Source organism: Pseudorasbora parva, chromosome 18 (assembly GCF_024679245.1).
Source record: "Pseudorasbora parva isolate DD20220531a chromosome 18, ASM2467924v1, whole genome shotgun sequence".
Classification (NCBI taxonomy): domain Eukaryota; kingdom Metazoa; phylum Chordata; class Actinopteri; order Cypriniformes; family Gobionidae; genus Pseudorasbora; species Pseudorasbora parva.
Window position 1 is genome coordinate 24,393,880 of NC_090189.1, and position 23,369 is coordinate 24,417,248.

At 37.9% G+C, this 23,369-nt stretch overlaps 1 protein-coding gene across 2 annotated transcripts in view; it reads left to right on the top strand.

Annotated features, from left to right (window-relative positions):
• Positions 1 to 23,369, top strand: part of pacs1a (phosphofurin acidic cluster sorting protein 1a) — a 31,670-nt gene that overhangs the window by 6,740 nt on the left and 1,561 nt on the right. Inside the window, exons 4-23 of one of the 2 annotated variants that reach the window (XM_067424103.1) lie at positions 42 to 167; positions 1,147 to 1,291; positions 1,448 to 1,539; positions 8,197 to 8,289; positions 8,755 to 8,814; positions 11,020 to 11,177; positions 11,486 to 11,585; positions 12,961 to 13,044; positions 13,156 to 13,268; positions 14,176 to 14,308; positions 16,205 to 16,309; positions 16,489 to 16,595; positions 16,807 to 16,961; positions 17,083 to 17,193; positions 17,333 to 17,453; positions 17,532 to 17,574; positions 20,885 to 20,927; positions 21,654 to 21,798; positions 21,901 to 22,133; positions 22,295 to 22,414. In XM_067424103.1, the coding sequence (XP_067280204.1) occupies positions 42 to 167; positions 1,147 to 1,291; positions 1,448 to 1,539; positions 8,197 to 8,289; positions 8,755 to 8,814; positions 11,020 to 11,177; positions 11,486 to 11,585; positions 12,961 to 13,044; positions 13,156 to 13,268; positions 14,176 to 14,308; positions 16,205 to 16,309; positions 16,489 to 16,595; positions 16,807 to 16,961; positions 17,083 to 17,193; positions 17,333 to 17,453; positions 17,532 to 17,574; positions 20,885 to 20,927; positions 21,654 to 21,798; positions 21,901 to 22,133; positions 22,295 to 22,414 (2,287 nt within the window). The remainder of the gene's footprint in view (positions 1 to 41; positions 168 to 1,146; positions 1,292 to 1,447; positions 1,540 to 8,196; positions 8,290 to 8,754; positions 8,815 to 11,019; positions 11,178 to 11,485; positions 11,586 to 12,960; positions 13,045 to 13,155; positions 13,269 to 14,175; positions 14,309 to 16,204; positions 16,310 to 16,488; positions 16,596 to 16,806; positions 16,962 to 17,082; positions 17,194 to 17,332; positions 17,454 to 17,531; positions 17,575 to 20,884; positions 20,928 to 21,653; positions 21,799 to 21,900; positions 22,134 to 22,294; positions 22,415 to 23,369) is intronic. The other variant, XM_067424104.1, reaches the window with a different exon arrangement.

Consider the following 23,369-nt stretch of genomic DNA (forward strand, 5'->3'; position numbering starts at 1 on the left):
GTTCATTCTTTAGTACTTTCTATCTTGCATGTTGGCTTCAGTACCCACATTTTTTGAAGAGAGATGCCAACAAGCTTCAGATTATGCTCCAGAGACGCAAGAGGTACAAGAATCGCACTATACTGGGCTATAAGACCCTCGCACTAGGACTGATAAATATGGCTGAGGTGAGGAACCACAAAAACCCAGTTCGAAATTGTATTTATGTGATTCTAGACTGATTGTTAGAATGTTGTTAAAGGAAAATTAACTCACATTTAAGCAAAGGTTTGAAAATGCTTCTTAAAAAAGCCATATAAGAAACAGAAACTACCGTAGGAGGTGGAAGAGTCGCTTTCTGTACAGTCAGTTTTTTGTCACTTTAATGGAGTTAACAGTACTGAAACTTCACACAGATGCACCAAAATCCACACAGGTCATTCTGTATCTGTAATTTAATGTCTAAATAAATGCCAAGACATTTGCATTTGTACTATGATTCAGTACATGACTAACTATTGAAAGTACATCCACGTCATTTCACATTATTATAATTTATTTCAAATCAAGAAGAAGAAAATGGTCTAAATGAACCAGATGGAGATGGTCCAAAATCTCTAAATGAACACTGTTATCAACATGAAAAGCATGTTTAAGCAGGTCAAACAATATATTGAATATATTTTGCTGCGAACATACCTTCATTTAAAGCTGCTGTCTGTAACCTTTTTTGTGTTCAAGATTTACAAAAAATATATAATGAGAATGTACAACATGAATCCATTTTCCAAACTGTGTTTTTGTCTTACCCTGAATCATTATGGTACACTTATAATAAGTATTTATATTGGGACTATTTCAGGCCAGACTGGTAGGTACCGCTGAGGAGGAGCACAGTCCCGGCGTGATCCGCCATAGACATAAATAGAGAGAAGTAGTTCCGGCTGCAATTTTCTTCCGCAAGATGTATGCAGTTCTGTTTATGTATGCAGTTCTGTTCACACCACTAGAGTGCAAAAAGTTACGGACTGCAGCTTTAAGCACCAAAAGTAATCTACCATTTTGTAGTTTGTTTGCAGTGTAATCATTTAGCAGATATGTTTTGTAGTCTGTTCTGATCCTCTAGTCTTTCAGGCTACTTAATTGCTTTTGTTTGCCTGTCCGTAGGTGATGCAGCACCCTACAGAAGGTGCTCAGGTGTTGGGCTTGCACACGACGGTGAAGGACACACCGGTGCCCGTTGCTGAGATCAGGGTCTATTCTCTCTCCAGTCAGCCCATCGACCCAGAGGGACCAAAGTCCAAGCTATCCGGTGAGTTGCACATGTATATCAAATTAAATAAGCTAATGAGATATCTCAAAAAGAGATCAAGGCTGCTTTTGTCACTTTAAGATTTGTAAGTTGTTGCTGAAAGTCCAGGTCGCTCTGGTTTAATAACTCGCATGGTTTCTGTTGTCTTCTTTTCAGATCGTTCACCAGACATTGATAATTACTCTGAGGAGGAAGAGGAAAGCTATTCGTCAGAGCAGGACGGCAGTGACGATCCTCTACAGGGGCATGTAAGGCCTGTGAGATTCAACTGATTGATTTTGATATTCAGCCATCTTGCCTATTTCCTGTTTAGTGATTTATAACATTGCACAGAGACTGATGTGAATCTGTTGAAGTCAGATCCCTGAAGAAACACACTGCATGGTCAGATAGGAAGTGTAAGAGAGTGGTTTGGAGTCCTTCTAGCCAAAGAGAGGAAATATAGGCAGCAAAAATGGGTGATTTATCATAGTATAATAGACAAACTGAACCAAAAACAAAAATTCTGTCATTTACTCATCCTTGTGTAGTTTCTAACCTGTATGACTGTGAAACTGAAGAAAATAAGTTTTAAAAAATGTTCATTAATCTCTTTTCAATTTAATCCATTCCAGTTGGTCGTTACCAAGAAAATATATTCTCTAAAGCTAATATCAGCTTAAAAAAAAAAAAGATCAAAAAAAGTAGCTGTTCGGATTTAAATAGGCAAATGCTTAAAGGTGCTGTATGTAAGTTTTTGACTGTACTAAAGCACAAAAATGCCATAAGTTTGCAGATACTTCGGAAACTGATTTCACATACTCGTTTCTCCGAAAAGCAATACTACAGCCAGTCATTCTACTTTGAAATGTGCGTTCTGTGTCGGAATGTCTGTTTTTGTTTTGTCTGTGCGATATTACACTTTGCTAGTATACCAATGGTATTTCGACGCCACAGGTTGCCAGTTGGCGAAAAACATATTATATTGCAAGCCATGGAAGCCAGCGAACAAACTGGGTCAGAGATGACAGATTCTACCCGACCTAAAAAGCTGCGACATCTATCTAAAAAAGCACATTAAAATGTGGATAAATCAATACGACAATTCACCATGACGTCACAAAAGTAGTAAACGTTCTTCCGGTTGGCAAAAGCCGAAGCGTTCCTATGGCAACGCTAGTAAATAGCTTGGGATTCAGACATAGTTAACATGATTATTGAGGGACTGATTAACTAATTCAGGAGATAGCAATACATGAAATGCCTAACCTTGCTCCAGTAGATGTAGCGCTAGTCTACTACCATAATTTTTAAATGAGCCTCAGCCGACCATTAAGTAGTTATTTTAGTGACTGTTGCTGTTTGACTTACAATATTTTAGACTATCGTAGATGGTCTATTTCCCTGTTATCTAACTAAAAAGGCTTTAATCGTTTTCTGTTGTTCTGTCGGGGTCGGATCAGATGGCACAGACATGAGCTTCTGACAGTCAAAAGGATAGCGTGCTGTAGACTAGCGCTACTCTGCTAATCAATCATCCATCAGCCTACAACTGTGTTTTGCTTTTTCTTATTTCTACCATTGACATTCCATCAGTAGCCTACATGACACAAGAAGTTCGGTCTCTTCCTACTTTAACTTCAGGCAGTGACTGGCAATGAGTTCAATCTTTAAAACAGACCTTAAAGGGTGGGTGAAATGCTGTTTCATGCATACTGATCTTTTTGCACTGTTAAAGACTTGGAATCCCATACTAAACATGGACAAAGTTTCAAAAGTTAAGGTGGACGTTTGATGGGAGTATTTCTTTGTCAAAAATACTACTTCCGGTTAGTCATAAGTTTCGGCAAGTTTTTTGCGATCATGCGTCCCCTTTGACGTTAATGGGGGCGGAATTTCCTTGTATGGGCCTTACGGACAATTCTACCGGAAGAGCGTGAGCGAGAGAGAGGGAGAGAGCGAAAGCAACAGGCTATGCCCATCAAAGCGCTGGCTCGTAGGCTGCGCTGCACAGGTGATGTGCACATAACAATGTCACCAAAAAAGTGCGTTTTTGGTTGCCAGACCAAGACAGTCCTGCACAGATTCCCCAAAAACCCCGCGGTAAGGCAACAGTGGATGGAATTTGCTTTTCCCGATCAGCAACTGAGTTGCGCGAATGTTTATATCTGTTCGCTGCATTTCGGTGCCGACTGTTTCATAAACAAGGCCCAGCTCGACGCCGGATTTTCCAATCGCCTAATGCTGAAGGATGGAGCAGTCCCAACGTTAGAACCGCGGGCGGTGAGTTAGACTGCTTCAAATGTCTGTGTCTATGCTCATCAAGTAGCCCAAACATGATCACGTATAGTTACTATATATATTACTATATATAGAAATTGATCAATGGAGCATGCGATGTGTAGTGCGTGTACATTTGTTTAGCTGGCCACTATATGTGTAACTTTATGTTTGTGTATTGTAAAAGCACTCCAAACAACAATACACAAAGAGGGGGGAAATATGTTGAACTAAATAAGCGCGCTTCTTCATTCAAATGTGCTACTATTCCGTGTTGTCTACACAAACCACGCGTAAACACACACACACACGTGCACAACTGCACTTCCCACATGTACACCTTCAAAGACAAAAATACGACGATATAATTCAAGTATAAATATGTAAATAACACAAGCCGCTAAGCATATTATATAGTTAGTGTATAACTTGTACCACATAGAGACGTCCTGCTCTAGTCGTTTTTGCTGCTGCTCCTGTTCAACTGCAGCCTCTGGGTCTGATTCCGGATCATAGATGTATGGCTGTATCTGATTAAAAGCCATATTTTTAGTTTGAATAAAGTTTTTCCCGCTGTTAGGGATGACACAGCTTTACGACGCACTCAACACGGCGGCGCACACGTCACTATTTAGCTCCGCTCACACGATACGCCCCCACCCGCTCGGCTTTTTTCGGAAAGACTCGGAACAGCGCATCTTTCTTATATAATTATTAAAAAAATAAAGACTTTTCGGAGATATGCAGGATGCAATGCTACTCTATAGGTCCTCAAGATTGACATGACACTGACTGAAACTGAGTGTTTCACCCCCCCTTTAAGTTTACTAATATTAGTCTCGAATTTCCTCAGCTGCAGATAATTATGGTCTGCTATGATTTTGTAGATGGACCGTTTTGAGAATACTTCTCTGTAGCGCCACTATTCAATCAATCAATCAATCAACTTTATTTATATTGCGCTTTTACAATCACGATTGTGTCAAAGCAGCTTCACAGTGTCAAATAGGAGAATATTGCGACAAAATTAGATTTGGCTGTACAATCGTACTGGAGAAAACAGTGATCAGCTTATTTTAATTTATCATATAGCGACAATGTTGGCAGATCAGTATTATAGTTTATAGAATTAAATAAGACCTAATTCATACATTTTATTTGTATAATAAGTTGAATAACTTTAATCATATTTTTAGTGTCCCCAACTGAGCAAGCCAAGCCAAAGGCGACAGTGGCAAGGAACCAAAACTCCATCAGGGCGTGATGGAGAAAAATAAACCTTGGGAGAAACCAGATTCAGTCGGTCTGTAGATAACACACCGTGTAAGATTATTATTCTGGCAACCTTACAGGTCGGAAATCATATTAGATTGGAATATTCAAAATTTCAGGGTATCACGGAAGAGACAGATTTATTTAGGATGGGGCATCGATTACACAAGAGTATGAATACAAGAAAGATCGGAATTATTAAGACGGGTTTTGAGCATGTGGTGCCAGTGAGGAAAATTCGGAGGAGACACCATTTGACACGGCTCAGCAGACACTCCAGGATGCGTTGGTCATGTCCAGGCAGGTCCACCATCCGATCCGGACAGGGCCCAGATCCGGGATAAACCTCGGGGTAAACAGAGAGACTAACATTAGTGTAGATGCCACTCTTTTTATGATGTAACGAGTACATCAGGTGTTATGGGAAGTGTTCCCGGTTCCGGCTGACCTAGTTAATGCAGCCTAACAATCAGTCAATTGATCTGAATAATGAAAGTTCAAAATGTTCTATGTGTATGCTGTAGTAAAGAGATGTGTTTTTAGTCTAGATTTAAACTGACAGAGTGTGTCTGCTTCCCGAACAATGCTAGGAAGACTATTCCAGAGTTTAGGAGCTAAATAGGAAAATTATCGACCGCCTGCAGTTGATTTAGATATTCTAGGTATTATCAACTGGCCAGAGTTTTGAGGCCGCAATAGACGTGATGGAGTATAATGTGTTAAAAGCTCGCTTAAGTACCGGGGAGATAAACTATTTAGTGCTTTGTAAGTAATAAGCAAGATTTTAAAATGTATGCAATGTTTAATAGGGAGCCAGTGCAGTGTTGACAGAACTGAACTAATATGATCATACTTCCTGGTTCTAGTAAGAACTCTAGCTGCTGCATTTTGGACTAGCTGGAGTTTGTTTATTAAGCGAGCAGGGCAACCACCCAGTAGAGCATTACAATAATCTAGCCTTGAGCTCATGAACGCATGTACTAACTGTTCAGCATTTTGCATTGAAAGCATGTGCCGTAATTTAGATATATTTTTAAGATGATAGAATGCGGTTTTACTGATGCTAGAAACGTGGCTTTCAAATGAAAGATTGGTATCAAAGAGCACACCCAGGTTCCTCACTGACGACGAGGGCTTGACAGAGCAGTCATCAAGTGTTAGACAGTATTCTCGGTTACTACTTGTGGAGCTTTTCTGTCCAATAATTAAAAATTCAGTTTTATCTGAATTAAGTTGCAGGAAATTACTATTCATCCAATTTTTTATATCAGCTATGCATTCCGTTAATCTTCTGAATTGGTAGGTTCAGTTCAGAATAGTTCCAAAACTATTCACTTTAGCCTCCTCACCCACAGGTTTGCTGGAAGGAAATCGATACAATCCTACAATTTTTGCTGAATATCTGACGGCGCAACCCCAAACAAAACACGTTTTCGTCATAGTTTCAACTTTAATCAACAGCAATGTTCTTAACTATGTAACAGTTTACAGTAGCCGGCTGGGTCTCTTCAGTTTGTCAGTAGATGCCGCTCGCGTTCTGCCATCCGGAAGTATCTTGGTGCAGATTGTTTACAAACATTCTGAAATGCCGTATTAATCAACTTACAGTGTGTAAGTCTCCTTGCCTTACATTTTCAATTGTGCTCGTTCCTGTTGCGTGTAATCAAACTAGCAACCCGTGTGAGTGTCGAGTTCGAGGAGGAGGGGGCGGGGCAAACAAGATTTTTACTCTGGACTGAGACCAATACCCATTTCAACCACTAGCTGTCATTCTTACATGCAGCACCTTTAAGAGTCAGTGATTGGATCATTATTGCAATGATTATTATGTTTCTAGCGTGTTGAATGTTTGATAATAATTCTTCTCTAACCCTAGTTGATGGAGTGTGTTGTTTTTCATTTCTTAAACAACCATATAGGAAGTCACATCATGGCCATATTCCAGGACGACAATGCCAAAATTAATCATGCTCAAATTATGAAAGAATGGGAGGGGGCATGCAGGATCATTTTCAGACATGAATCGGCACCTCTGAGTCTAGACCTTAAATTCATTGAAAGTCTTTGATATAACGTCTTTCCATTAAGAGGTGTGTACATTTTTGGTCAAGATCTTGTATTGACAATGGAAGATTCAAGCGCTCTGTAAAGTCTACTCCAGCACATCCCAAAGACTTTCAATGAAATTAAGGTCTGGACGCAGAGGTGCCAATTCATGTTTGAATTTAAGCGTTTGAATATTTAAATCCAAACAGTGACTTTTTTTTTTTTTTTGTCCGGGCAATGTATATTAGGCCGGTTTATTTAACACTGTTCATTTAATGAATTAGTTATGGAAAATGAATGTGAATAAAATGTTATAGTGAAAATAGTGATATATTCTATTTACACCATGTAAAATAGAAATTCTTTGTCAAAATAAAAGTATAAATAGCATCTAAATACTATATTGCAGATACAAACTATTTGCACCTCAGTATTGTTGTACATTTAACTGGATGCAATAATAATATAGTGTAAAATTATCATATAATATTAAATGAATGCAGCCTTAATGGGACAATAAACACCCTCCTTAACACCCTACCACTAACCCTACTCAATTAATACCTTTATTATTATTATTAAACATCCAGCATTACACATTTCCACTTTTAGAACATTTTCTTAATTTTGAATGAAAGTAATGCCTTTCCGATGTAATATGTGATGGGAAAATGGGAAAAGAGCAAGCTCGACAAAAGGCGGATTCGAACCCAGGTTGACCGCGTCAAAAGCTTGTTCCAACTTTACGCTCTACTGACTACACCGCTGAAGAAAAACACTTAACTTTAAAAATAAAGTACAACCATGCATTGATAATATTGGAATCCGAAGGAAGCTTTATTGCTTGAAGGTTCAATCTGGTTTAGCTCCACACAGGCCTGTGTTATTTATCTAACATGTCAGGAACGAGTCAGTGGGCAGGGCTACAGAATTAGGCATTTGTCTTGAGGCGGCCTTTCAATGGATTTCTAAATTCATGACCCCTTTAAGAAATGACAACAATTTATGCTTCACTAAGCATAACGGTCACTTTTGTAATGGTTACTGTTCTGAAATGAGACTTTCTTTATGACGTATGCGGCCAACCTCCAGAAGACACAGCCTTTGAAATGAGACACACAGAATGACTTATTCATTTAGACATTTACTACCACCTACTGGCAGTTTTATTTTCTTAGAGTATCATTTAATTGAAAAAATATTTCTGTATTTTAGTAGTAGTTTGCCCCAAAATGAAAATTAACATCAAAATTAACATTTACTATAAACTATTATTGTATTCAAATAAGGTTTTTTAGGTTGTTTAATGATTTGTCGCTTTTGGGCAGTACCTCTACGACGACGAGGATGAACTGAGGAAAAAGAAACCTCGACGCAAACTCCCCTCCACAGCCTCCATCACCAGAGCTAACGTAAGTGACGTAAGTGATCTGTCCTGAATTCGAAAACAGTCCTCAAAAAAACAGACCAGCTTTCTGCATCTCCATGTCAGGCTTTGTCAGGGTGAATAACTGCATATTTCTCCCTGGGGCAACTGATGTTCTTTGGACGTAGCAGCGATTACAATAGGAGCTGCTGCAATGTTTACAATCATATGGAAACTCAAGGGATGGGGCTTCTGAACACATTAACGTGTGATCTGCTTCTTCCTCTCAGATGCCTTCAGAAGTCTGTTTTGTTTTCCTGTGTGCTTCGTCTTCTAGCTGACAAGCCTTCGCCAGCGCTCTGTGCTTGTTGTGACAGCTTTTTTCCCTCTCTCTACTTGCTGCTATTTTTGTTCCCTGCTGTTGCTCAGCCAGATACGTGGTTAATTTGTGTCTGTTTGCTATTGTTGCTTATGACTCCCCCGCTTTCTGTCTAACGAGGTGTTTGTGTTTTAAATCCAGCAACCCAACATCAAACAGAAGCTTATGGCATTGGTGAAATGGTTCAAAGTGTCTGATGAGGTAATAACTGTCTCTCTAAATTCACAAGCTCTTTTTGGTGATGGTCTTTCCTCTTCTTTTTCCACACCCGTTTTTCTTTAAAGTGTCCCTATTATGCTACTTTAAAGGCATAGTTCACTTTAAAATTAAAATTCTGTCATCCTTTACTCACCCTCAAGTCTGTCAGAATTTTCATTTTAAAGTGAACTATCCCTTTAAAGGTTCCTAATTTTGTTGTGAAGACTCCTACAATAGGTTTACATGCATGAAAGGTCAAAAAGCTGTAGCATTTTCTCATTATATACATTGCACGTCACATTTTTCAGTGATTCTCAAACGGCTCGAATATTCTTTCTAAATCCCTCCTTTCTTTGGCCCTACTATGCTCTGATTGGCCAGATTGCCCAATCTGTTGTGATTGAAACTAAACACCCATTACCATGACTAAACTTTAACCATGAGTCCGGAGGCTTCCTAAAGCTCAGAGATCGTACACACTGGGAAGACACTAACAATGACATTGATTTTTTCCATATCATTACGAGCGAGTCCGATGATGAAACATTGGAAGAACTATTTATTTAACCCGAACCTCCATCGCAAAGATGACTTGAGCAGAACATTTCTCAGTGATATGCTACTGCTTTTGAGATACATTAGGATATGTTGCAACTGTAATTCCTCACCATCAGCATTAACAAGTGTATGTCTGCATACTGATGCGAATATTTCTAATTTATGGCTGTGCACTTGCGGGAACTGTATCAATAATAGCGCGTACGTTAGCTGAGTACTAACGTGAATGACTGATGTCACTTTAAAGTTTGTAAAACAAATCTAGCTCTATCCTTTATCTTTACTTAAATTAGTAATAACGCGAGTTAGCTGGTTAGCCAGAAACTTAAAACAATATAAAACACAAATCTACGTATTTTGAACACCAGGTAGAAGATGCAGTATACATCCGTAATTATTCATACTTACAGGTTCGGAGGAGCAAATCGGACCAAATAAACTGGGTACTGACCCATCTTTAATGGATAAGCGTTTTGTAAATCCGATTTAGACCTTAGGGATTTGAGAAGCTATCGTCAAAAGATTATGCTGTTTTATCACTGTGGTAATTTCTAACCACTGATTCTTCACATCCTAATCCTTCGGAAGTGTTTACAAAGAGAATTTGCATTTGCTGAGCAGAACTTGAAATGTACACAATACGAACCAGCTACAGTGTTTGAGGGCTGGTCAAAAGTAGCCGTTGTTCACAGGCATAGGCGGGCATTATGCAAATATGTTAATGCATTAGGTTTGCAGGCCACGGAAGTGACTCTGGGCACTCTGACTGGTCTGCGGCAATGAAGCCCCATACGCAACAAACTATGCTATGCACTGTGTGTTTTGACACCTTTCTATCAGAACTAGCATTAACTTCTTGAGCAATTTGAGCTACAGTAGCTCGTCTGTTTGATGAGACCACACAGCCTTCACTCCCCATGTGTATCAGTGAGTCTTGGCCGCCCATGACCCTGTCGCTGTTCCTTCCTTGGATCACTTTTTATAGATAGTGACCACTGCAGACCGGAAACACCCCACAAGAGCTGGAGTTTTGGAGATGTTCTGACCCAGTCATCAGGACATCACAATTTGGCCCTTGATAAACTCGCTCAAATCCTTGCTCTTGCCCATTTTTCCTGCTTCTAACATGTCAACTTAGAGGACAAAATGTTCACTTGTTGCCTAATATATCCCACCTACTAACAAGTGCCATGATAACGAGATATTTAGAGTTATTCACTTCACCTGTCATAATGTTATGCCTGATCGGTATATATTACACATTGTATTAAAGGTCCTAAGCATAATGGGGCACTGTAAGAATTGTATTTGTTCGTTTATAACAATACAATTTGTATTTAGGGGCGCATATATACAAATTCTGACAGATACAGATAAGTTGGTAAGAATTTTCATAAAATAGCTTATAATCAATAATTTCTTGACATCGGAATGTATCTAAATAAAATATATTTTTATAAATAAATCATTCCAAAATTTAAGTTTTTAAATATTTAAGTGTTTTTAGAGTTTTTAAAGAGTAACACCTAAGTGATCATACGATGATGAGAAGGCTATTCTAAAGGTAAAAATACCTCTATCATTAATCGATGATAGAGGTATTAATCGTTTACCTCTATCATTAATCGATGGGTAATATTATGCATGCAGGGGTTTGGTTTGGATCATGTGTCCCAAGAGCAGATCCGGGATGTGGAAGAGGACCTGGATGAGCTCTATGACAGTCTTGAAATGTACAACCCCAGTGACAGTGGCCCAGACATGGAGGAGACGGACAGTATTATCAGCACCCCCAAACCCACACTCCGGTAAAGTATTCACTAGCTAATATTTACACTTATTCCATACACTTTCAGATATCAATTTGGTAATTTTGCTTTGCATTACATAGATTTGATTATACAATTAAGGAGGCAGTCAATAAATGTAGTGTTGTTGTTGTTACAAAAGATTCTTGTATATATTATATATGAGAAGATGCATACTCGCTCTCAAATGTTGAAATAAACGGACAAAAAACTAAGCTTTTTTTAGCCACATACTGAGTGGGCAAACTGCCTACATCTCAGTGTTCTTATTCTGAACCTGCCTTTGTGTGTGTGTGTGTGTTTTTTAGGCCATTTTTTGAAGGCATGTCACAGTCCAGCTCTCAGACGGAGTTTGGTACCGGTAGCTTGAATAGTAGGTGCAGCCACAGCAAAGACAAGCTGAGTCCTGTGAGTGTCATTCTGAGAGCCAGACCTTATTTGAGCACTGCGATTTAGCTTTGCTTTGCCTTAATATGGTGCATGCCCACTACAACGGCAAAATCCACTCATCCACTCATCCAACATCCAGTGCCACGCTATAACGCCTCTGCTTTGAGGCGTGTCTGAAGTGATTGTGTTTTTTTTTTTTTCAACACGCAGGCAATAGTCATCAGAGATTGCACGATTGCATTTGGAAATAGGCAAGCTTTGTTTCCAAATGCCCCAAATAAAGATATCCTGTCAATTTTATTGGCTTTTGTAAACCCAGCCAGTATAATCACAATCAAAGCATCCAAACTGCAATATTTAACATGCATGTAACAACTGCAAAGCATCCAATGTGTAAACAATATAATTAACACACTAAATCCTGCATAATCTCCTGCACAACCTGCACACTTTTAAATGTTTAAGACAGATGTCATTACCTGAACCTCCTGTGTTTTTCCCTTGATTTGTACATAAAGTGGAAAGCTGGCCAACCCTTTGATGCTTACAACAATTCTCAACGCTTTCACTGGTCCTCTGTCAATCCCACATAGCATTATGCGAGTGATTCTGAAGCTCATCTTCCATAGGAATGTATTGAAAACACTCGTTCTGCTGCATTTGCTTCTCGACAGTGGGCATGCACTTTTACTGCTTTTCTTTTGTGTTTGTGTACATATATATATATATATAATATGTATGTGTGTGTGTGTGTGTGTGTGTGTGTGTGTGTGTATATATATATATATATATATATATATATATATATATATATATATATATATATATATATATATATATATATATATATATATATCTATATATATCTATATATAATCATATTACAGTCATATTTTAACACCAAGGAGAGGGAGTTGCATGGTGAAACCTCCAGACATGTATCTATGAAAAGCCCTGAATGAGCTCTTTACAGGACATCCAGACTTAAAACTGTGACATATATGGGCTCAGAAAAATATAATCTAATAATAATAATATAATGCACAGAGTCTCAGGAGGAAAACTATTTGGACTTTTAAGCCAGCTATTTTGCCATTTACTTTTAACCAACTGATTGTGGTCACATTAACTATATGAAAGTGTCCAAATACCTTATGTCTTATCGACATATACATTGTATTGGTTTGTATTTTTTGTTTTCCTTTTGTGAATTTTTTTGCATACACATGCCACTTGCTTAAATGATTATTTATTTAGTTTATATAAATGTGTTGTCTAGTTACATTATTACAGTTTTAACTGTCTATATACATTTTGGGGCCACTGCATGTATTGTGTTTCTTTTCTTTTCAATTCAATTCAATTATTTTCAATTTCTTTTCAATTTCAAAAGAGGGGTGAGCAGATTGTATCTGGTAAAATCCAGCGTTCCCCCAGTGCGCAGCTGGAGGATGCTTTCTCAGAAATGGACACACTGGTGAGACTGATTGCACCTCTTTATCTGCCCCTTGCATTTGGTTTGTAGTAAAACCTCTTTTGTTCTCTGTGAGCCTGTGAACCAGTATTCATTGAGATGGTTATGTTCTAGGAACTTAATGAAGTGGAGGTGATAGCAGACGGGACCCCTTGCATCACTTTATCAGTGGCGGAGAGGCCCCGGACCCCACAGAGGAGCAATAGCACTAACATGCCATCTCCCAGGTTGGTATTTCACATTAAACCTGCATTTAAAAAGATGGTCCCCACAAAATGAAAATGTTGATACCAAACATAATTGGTTCCCATTGACTTCCATTGTATCTTTTGTGCATACAATAAAAGTCAAATGGAACCAAAACTGTTCAGTTTCCAACATTCTTCAGAATATATTGTTTTGTATTTTACAGAAGAAAGAAATTCAAACAGGTTTGGAACAAGACAAAGTTGTGTAAATTAAGGGGAAAAAAATATTTTTGGGTGGACTATCCCTTTTAGGGCTTTTTGCTATGAAGCATGAAATGATACAAATGTCTCATCTGATAGAGATATGGCTTTACCAGTAAAAGACCATACTAATTTGTAATAAGTGATTTTTATCTTTTGGTTTTATTCCAAGTACGAAATAACAAAAGTATATAATAATCAAAACATATCAATAATAATTTGTGATGGAAACCATTTATTTAAAATTATATTTATATATATTTTATATTTATTATTTATATTTTATATATATATATATATATATATATATATATATATATATATATATATATATATATATATATATATATATATAATATATATATATAATTTTTTTTTTTTTTTAAATAAGGGGCAATAAGATATAAAATATTATCAATAATATATAAACTATTATTTACCTTAATATGTAAACAATTACATGCCTCTCTTGCAAAGTTAACCACATTGTTATATGTACTATTACGGCATGATATAAAATGACTTGTACTGTGAAATTGTGGGTAATACCACCCACTCCTAATGTATACTATGCACAAACTACGGTATGTACGTAGCTTCTGGTTCATTTAGACCCTTGGGCACATATTGGAAAAAATGGAGTGTGTATCGCAATAAATAAAAGCAGCTGTGAAATTCTCATCAGGCTGGATGGCAGTCACACCCCCAAACAGAGGCGAGGGACCCCTATGAAAGAGAGGCAGCTGTCCAAACCGCTCAGTGAACGCACCAACAGCTCAGACAGCGAGAGATCACCCGAGCTCAGCCTCACCCCTCAGGTAACAACCTAGTTTTCATGTTTTATGAGGACATTTTTAATAGACACACTGGTAATAATTTTTATATGGTACAAACGGTATATTCGATCACCTTACACTAACTCTACCCCCTAAACCTACCCATCAAAATAAATTTCTGCATTAATACATTTAAAAAAAACGTAACTTAATATGATTTTGTAAGCTGTTTTCCTTATGGGGTCAGAAAAATGTCCCCACAAGGACGAGGATTTTAGATATTGCCATCTTTGTGGGGACATTTGTCCCCATAGTGTTACCAGGACTAACACACACACACACACACACACACACACACACACACACACACACACACACACACACACACACACACACACTCACTCAGTGCTAGCACTTAGGCAAGAACAGCTGCCTCACTCTTCTTAAGTTGCTTTGACTGAAGCACAGCAGAATCAATAAACCCCCAAGGGCTATTTTCTCAGAAAACTGTGTGTTTGTGTGCATGTGAGAGGGCAAAGCAGAGAATATGGTGATTCATTTGGGCCGTGCATGAGGATTAGTGAGCGGGGGGGAGTGGGTGTGATGCTAGAGTAGAGCGAGCGAGCAAGAGAGGGAGAGAGAGAGAGTGGGCGATAATTCTCCTTATGTAACTCTGAACTAGGTCTGGCATGATTCAACACCTGGTTTATATGGCCCTTCACTTTTGTGCAGAGGTGTCAAAACATCCTTAAAGGCCATTGTGATGAAGTGCCATTTTTAATTTTCCCCTGCATGATACATCCCACTTAAATATTAACATTTTTTTGCTGCTCACCATCTCTGCTGCTTTTTATCAAATGTGCTTGGGAAACCATGTGGTTCATGAGACCGAAATAGCCGTTTCTGAGTCATCCACAATACGAGAGCTCTTAAAGGTGAAGTGTTTATTTTTTGGATGTACGTTTTTGGAGGTAATTTTGAATGGGTGTATGCATTTTGTAATCGCTTTCAAATCTTACCGACTACATAAAAGATATACATAAGGCTAAATAAATGTTTAAATAAAAAAACAAAACAAAAAAAACAAAATTCGATTTCTGCCCTAGCTTGAACAAATACACTACTGTTCAGAAGAAATATTTCTGAAAGAAGTCTCTTACGATAACCATTTATTTGATCAAAAATACAGTAAAAACAGTAATATTGTGGGACTATAATTGTGAGATATTGCATAATGTTAAGCAACTGTTTTCTATTTTAATCTTTTTAAAAATAAATGTAGTTCATTCCTGTGTTTGCAAAGCATTGTTACTCCAAACTTGATCCTTTCAAAATCATTCTAATGTGCTGTTTTTCTGATCAAAAATAATAATAATAATAACAACAATTATTATTATTAATATTATTAATATCATCAAATGTTAAAATCAGTTATAATATTTTTTGTGGAAGCCATTAAAAAATTCTCAGGGTTCTCTAAATAATAAAATGTTCAAATGTTGAACAATGTTAATGAATTTATTTGCTGTCATTTTTGAAAAATTTAAAGCATCCTTGCAATAAAAGTGTTAATTTAAAGAGAGCCAAACTTTTGAATGTTGAACTGATAAAATTAGTAAAATATTACATATCAATAAAATATGCCAGCCAGTGAATCGCTCATTTGCGTTGTTCAAACTGTTTAAACTAACAAATTCAATAAAATGAATCTTTCCAATGCTTGTTTCCTCACTTGGATATAAAGCTGACATTACAAATACCTGACATTACATTTTATTCTTTAAAAGCTACATTATTTTGAAAGCAGCTTAGCTGCTGCCTGTCACGCTACTGTCATTATGTTGTTAGATACTCTTTAACACCAGTAACTGCATCTTAAAGTTAAATGCTTAAAATGCTAGTCTGAGAAAATGTTTTCAATGACCCTTCTCTTTGCAGATGCCGAGGAAGATAGTATACGACCAGCTCAACCAGATTCTGCTGTCTGACAGCACTCTTCCTGACAGCCTTATCTTGGTGAACGGCAGCGATTGGCAAGGACACGTAAATACCATTCCACTTCACTTCCTGTGTGCCTGTCTAGCTGACCTCCCTGCACAGAACTTAGCCATTCTCTTGTGTTCGATTTGTGTAAAATTTCTGAACGTTTTATCAGTGTTTCAGTGCATATGGACGTTTTTATCCATTTTAAAGTAGAGAAATCTGACTGTGTGTGTCTGCAGTATGTGGCCGAGCTGTTGCAGGCCCAGAAGCTTCCAGTCGTCTGCACCTGCTCAGGATCAGAAATCCAGGCCGTCCTTTCCGCCCTGCTCACACGCATACAGAAATTGTGAGTGTCACTGCGGTGGAACCAGTGAGAATAAACACAAATGTGAAACTACATGGTCTGTAGTGATGGCTGGCTGTCAGATCTCATGATAGTCATGGTTGTCAATAGGAATCATTGTTGATCAAAGATTTTAGCTTATAAACAGCATGTGCTTCTACCAGTTCCTATGTCTGCAGTGTGGCTTTTTATTGTTCTTTCTTTATGCTCACAGCTGCAACTGTAACTCCATCATGCCCAAACCGGTGAAGGTTGTGGCGATTGGAGGTCAGAGCTACTTAGGAGCCGTTTTGAGATTCTTTGTCTCTCAGCTAGCCAACAAGATGTCCGACTGGCTTAGCCACATGAAGTTCCTTGTGGTGCCTTTAGGTGCATATATATAACCTTTAAACACAATGTTATATCACACAAAAATGGCAGATGCTTTCTAAAAAATCTACTGGGAGTTAAAAAAAAAAGTGCTGGCTGTATAATGTGAGTGTCTCCACAGGCTCTCACCCCGTGGCCAAACACCTGGGTTCTCTGGACAGTCGCTACAGTTCTTCCTTCCTGGACAGCTCATGGAGAGAGTTTTTCAGCCGTCCAGAGCCTCCCCAGACTGGCAAGTAATGCATTTGTCTGCTATGGTTATTTATTTTTCATGTTTAATCTCATAGTGGAATGCACCATTTCTCTTTTCGGTGCCCATTGAGATGTTATATTGCAGATTGTCCATTGGATTTTATCTTGTATCACTTCAGCTTCTTCCTCTGCTGACTTTGTGGATGTGGCTGGACGAATTCTACAGTACATTAACGGATCTGCGGTTACTCATCAGCTCCCCATTGCTGAGGCCATGCTGACCTGCAAACATATGATGAGGTGATAAAATCAAAATCAAAAATATTTGAAAAGAAGCAACTGTGATTATTTCTATTATAATTTGTTTTACTCTTCTAGGCAAGATGAAGATTCCTACCAAAATTTTGTTCCTTTTGTGGGTGTAAGTATATTTTAGTTAATGTTGCCCTACCATTCATAAGTTTGTGTGTGGTAGAGTCTCTTATGCTTACCAAGGCTACGTGTATTTGATCAAAAATAAATAAATAAATGTTAGGACATATTAACACACTTTAAAACAACTGTTTTCTATCTTAATATATTTTAGTGTGGTTTATTTTATCATTGTTGAAAAAAGTTCTGCTTAGTGTTAGTTCATCTAAAAATGAAATTTCTGTTCATGTCGTTCCCAACCCGTAAGGCCTTCATTAATCTTCAGTCCACAAATGAAGATATTTTTGACTCCCATAGACTGCAAAGTTATTACCACTTTCAAGGCCCAGAAAGGTAGTAGAGACATTGGCCCTCATTTATCAAAAGTGCGTACACCAAATTTCCAGCGTACACCTTGCGTACACCCAAACCCACGGTGACTTTGAGATTTATCAATATGGACGTTGGCGTACGGCTCGCTCAAATCCTACGCCAGCTCAGGAGGTGGTGTACGCGCGTTTGAGTTAGTGTGAAAATGCGCAGAAAAGCAATTCCTAACACCACAAAACGCACTGACAAGATATGCCATATGACCCACTGTTAAAAACCACAAAAACAACATTCATAGTTTATTTTTGTGCAACATGAACGTCAATGTTTAATTTGTGTGACTTTACCAAAGCGTTTGATTTGTAGGCATATGTATTCCTCCAGTCGCGAGCCTGTGCGCTGTATCTGACGTTTCAGGCCCGCCTGGCCCAGCAGCTGCGCACGGACTGGGAATAATTGAGACTGACAAAATATTAAAAATGACCTTCTTCTTTTAAATAATAATCAAATCAATAAAAACGACATTCTTCTTCTAAATAACAAGCGTCATTAAGAATAATAATCATAATAATAAAAAGAAGAATCTTACAAATTGTCATGTAATTATAAATGTGAATGAATCTTACTCCACATCACATCATCTCACTATTGTACACCCCAATACATGTGCCGTGATACGAAATTAAATGCTAATTTTTTCAAAACGTGCTGTAAAATAATGCAGTGATGCTAATTTATCATCCAAACAGCTATTTAAACTGCTGGAGTGTGCTTCTCAACCCCCACACTATTAACAGTACTCTTTATTTGTGTTCGGATCTTTTTAAATTTTCAGCCATCCGAATGGGCTAGCAACAGGCAGCACACATGGCACGACTCGTGTTTGTCATTAGTCTTGTATTTTTGTTTTATTTATACAACTGACCACAGGTCATAAACCTGAAATAAGAAATAAAACAGTGTTACAAATATATCCATTGAACATATAATGCAAAATAAACAACCATGAAGTAGTTACAATAAAATAACTAGGTCTATTTCTGCTGTAAATAAGATTACACTATAATATAATCTCCTATACAGTCCTACACAGCTGTATAGACACCGCAGAAACTACATTTCCCATCACGCATAGCGGCGCAGCGCTACTGCGCATCGCATCTGCGCAGCGCTCGTGCGCAGGGTATAACTATCACACGAGTCCGCGGGTAAAGTGCATTAATCATTATAACACTGAAGCTCAATGCTTTACTGTATTGATGCAACTCCTTTGCCTACCACACAACCGTCTGTTACATTTGTTCACTTGGTAATTTGTGAATTATCCTGCGTTCGAACATATCGCAACCCAGAGAACTGAACAGTACATGCGCTAACCTAACTATGAATCAAGTCTCTCAGCACGGACTAAACGCAGCCAATGTTGACAATTACACAAGTATGAAACTTTACACATTCCTGAATTAAAGTACAGCAGACCGTAGCTTATGATGAACTTTCAAAAGGTTCTAAATTCGCTACATACCAACGGGCTGTGTGCTCCTGATGATGGGTTGTGAATAACAATAGACGTTACTCTGTATGTTTATAAAGAAGCTTCCGGCGCAACTGCGCATGCTGATACCCAAATTACCATCGCGCAACAAAATAATCATTATGATGTAAATATATAATATATTTTTTGCTTAAATAAATCCTACTGTTACCAATATTTTAAGTAGACTTTTTATAACCATGAATTTTACCACTATTATTATTTATTTATTTTAGTGACCCAAAGAACCGAACAATTTGTGTCCATATTTTGTTTTTGTAGGTGCCTTTAATCCCACTCTTTAAACTCCCAAATAAAACAATTTCGGGTTTTTTTTCCACTTCCCTGATGGTCTCGATGGGCGCGTCTCAATCATCTCAATAGGATCGTCAGAGCACTGATCAGGGAGTTAGCCCATTGACTTATGTCCTAATCAGTGCCCTGACTAGTGGACTAGTGAGATGATTGAGCGCGCCCGATCTCCACATCGGAGAAGTTTCGCTTCTTTGCCATCTTCTGTTTGTCCATGGCGTAAAATGAGGGCGTGGGGGAGGCGGAGACTTGAATATATAGGGGCGTGTTATTCTAATGACGATCATTTTCAGCCGCCGCATTTATCAAGGGCAAGTATTGCGTACACCTGGATTGCAGAGGTACGCACAGCTTCATAAATCAGGCGATGAGAGGAGTGTAAGCATAATCTTACGCCAACATATACACCAGTTTCTACGTAAGATTGATAAATGAGGGCCATTGTGGTCCATGTCACTCCAGTGGTTCAACCTAAATGTAATGAAGTGGCGATAATACTTTTAGTATGCAAAAAGCCCCCCAAAATAATGAATTTATTCAACAATTTCTTCTCTTCCGTGTTAATCTTTGACAATGTTCACATGAGAACCACGATGCATGCATGTCATGTTGACGCAGGAGCTGGCCAATAGGGAGCCAGCATACTGATGTAGAACCGGGAAGCGCTGCGTTGTGTTTAGAACATGAACAGCATCAAGAGACTGACACAGAAGTCGTTATTTTTTGCTCATAAAAAGTATTCCGTTTATCTTTCAGTATCAGTCGCTTCATAATAATAATATTAATGTTGCAGTCTGTGGGAGTCAGAAAGCTCTTGGATTTCATCAAAAATATCTTCATTTCTGTTCTAAAAATGAATGAAGGTCTTACGGGTTTGGAACGACATGAGACAATGAAACAATTTTCATTTATATTTAATATTTTTGCGGAAACAAAAGAACAACATTTATTTGAAATAGAAATCCTTTTAGAATATCCTTGTTTATATAACATTATAAATGCTTTTACTTTCACTTTTGATCAATTTAATGCATCCTTGCTGAATAAAAGTATTAATTTCTTTGTAAAAAATTTTTTTAACACTAATGTTTTTTTTCATTTTCAATGATGTATGGATTTATATATCTTTTTTTTCTTGCAACAGGTGGTTAAGGTGGGATTGGTAGAGCCCAGCCCAGGATCTTCAGGTTTTATTTTTTTTTGTAAACAAAATTCTCCAGTAATATTGTGTTACCATTAGGGTTGGGAATAAAAAACCAGACAGTGTAACCAATGTAGTTTGAATCCTCAACAAGTGACTCTTATGAGCTGGTTTGTTTTAGTGTATCAAAAACATATAATGGAACCAGTGAAGTATTCTAAAGGCCTGTTCACACCAAGGAGGATAACTATAAAGATGAACTATATTAGCAATATTGTTTCGTTTATTCTATACTCTTGCTTTTCTGCTTCTTTAAATCCTCAAGCTCATTACAGCAGGATTGATTCTGATTGGCTGATAATGTTGTAATCATTCATCAGTTGGATAAAATAAATCTGAAAGTGATTCCAACTACATTGTTTCTCTGTATCGCTATAGCTGTAGTGTGAATGCTGTTATTTTTTAAGATTGAGAACGATTTTTAGAACTATATATTTATCGATATCTTTATAATTATCGTTCTTGGTGTGAACCGGCATTTAGTTGGTTGTTTTTAGTAGACGTACAACTTACCACTAAAGTTGCACATTTTAGAATAAGTGATTTGAATCAGATTTTTGTTAAATATATAGGTAAATCTTTATTAGAATGGCCAGTTTTTAATAGCAGAAAGTATTCATATTTCTTTAGAAATCAGCTTATCACTGCAATGAAATTGCATTTTTGCCATTGTTGTAGGTTTGTTCCCAAATGTTTATTTGACTCATTGTAGGTGGAGATTGTGAGGAAGGTTTGGCTTTGAGCTTGGTAGTTCCCTCGACCTCTCCACCTGCTCATGTGTCTCCCACTGGGGTGATGAAAGATTCTGCAACGCCTCCTCCATCACCATCACTAAGCGGCGGACTGGCTGCTCTGGGGTTTGTGTAATATTGTACAGAAATCCGCACTGCTCTGCTGTTTCTCATATTGCATAGAAATGCTAGCCTGGTAAATCTGGTCCAACTGATTCTGTTATCTAGGAGCCCCAGCATGTCTCATGGTGTAGATGCAATTGGGCTGCAGGTGGATTACTGGGTGTCCTCAGGGGCTGAGAAGCGCAAAGACGGAGAACGGAAAGACACTAAGTACACTTTGAAGTGTGCTTTCAGATCCTTGCAGGTTAGCCGACTGCCCGGTTTCGGCACCATTGAGCTCCAAACTGGCTCTAACACTATGTCCATGACTGTGGTGACCAAGGAGAAGAACAAGAAAGGTGAGATTGTCCACTAAATGTACAGAAATGCCTTTCTGTTTTTAGTTTTATTTTAGCTGAGCTTTTTTTATTTCTCTCACTGCAGTGCTACTATTGTTGATAGTCTCCATATTTATCCACATTCACACATACCTATATTTACTCATTTTGCCTGTGTTCAGTCCCAACCATCTTCCTAGGGAAGAAGCCGAAAGAGAAAGACACAGAGTCAAAGAGCCAGATCATCGAAGGTATCACCAGACTCATCTGCTCTGCCAAGAATCAACAAACCAGTCTAAGAGGTACTTGTCAATAGATGTTTTACAGGAAACAAATGAATTGAGTTTATTAAGACATCCTTTGTTTTTGTCACCCATTGATTTTTTTAATAGTGTCTAAGACCGCATTCACCTTACATGGTACAAGTGACCCAGTTCCGATATTTCTTTCTCCAATGTGGCACAGATTGTTCATATGTGGAAATAAATCTGATATGAATCGGATATGTGGAGTTGCGTCTGCCATGTAAGTGGAAATATTGGATATTTCCCTGTCAATGCGTGTCGTACATCAATGAAAAAGCGGCAGTAGCGAATGATGTCTCATGATGAACTCCAGCCACGATCATGTGACTCTTATAATGCCTAGGCTGCAACAAGGGCTCTCCTTTTTTTTCCTCTGTCTTAAGAGACCAATATTTACATGACCTTTCAAGATGATGCAGAAAGCAAAAAATTGTATTATCATTTTTTCTGCATCTATTGCAAATCGCACCCTTTTCAGCCTAAGCTTTGCCAGGTCAGTACATCTACCTTAAGTTGTTTTGCCAATTGTTAATCCAGATTTCAGATATGGATCAGTTTTTAAAGAAGTTAGCTAGTCGTCAAAGAAATCAGATATAGTCAACAAATTGAAATTGGACATCAAGACCTGCAGTGTGTCCTTAAAGGTTTAGATATGTTAGATACCAATAACGTGAATAAAAGATTTCTAGTATCCAAGGATGTTACCAACTATTCCAAATTTGAAGCATTAGAGGCAAGTTTAAGAAGCTGTCACTGGAAAAAACAATTGTGTACATTAGTGTCTATGTTGTCCATGACCCTGAAAGTTTTGAGACCGTTCGCAAAATGCATATAGTTAGCATTTTCCTAATTGAATATTCAACATATTATCATATTTTATATGATTGAGAAGCACACGATCAATGTCTATCAATTGCTTATTTTAGTGACCTATAATAATGCAGAATCTTAA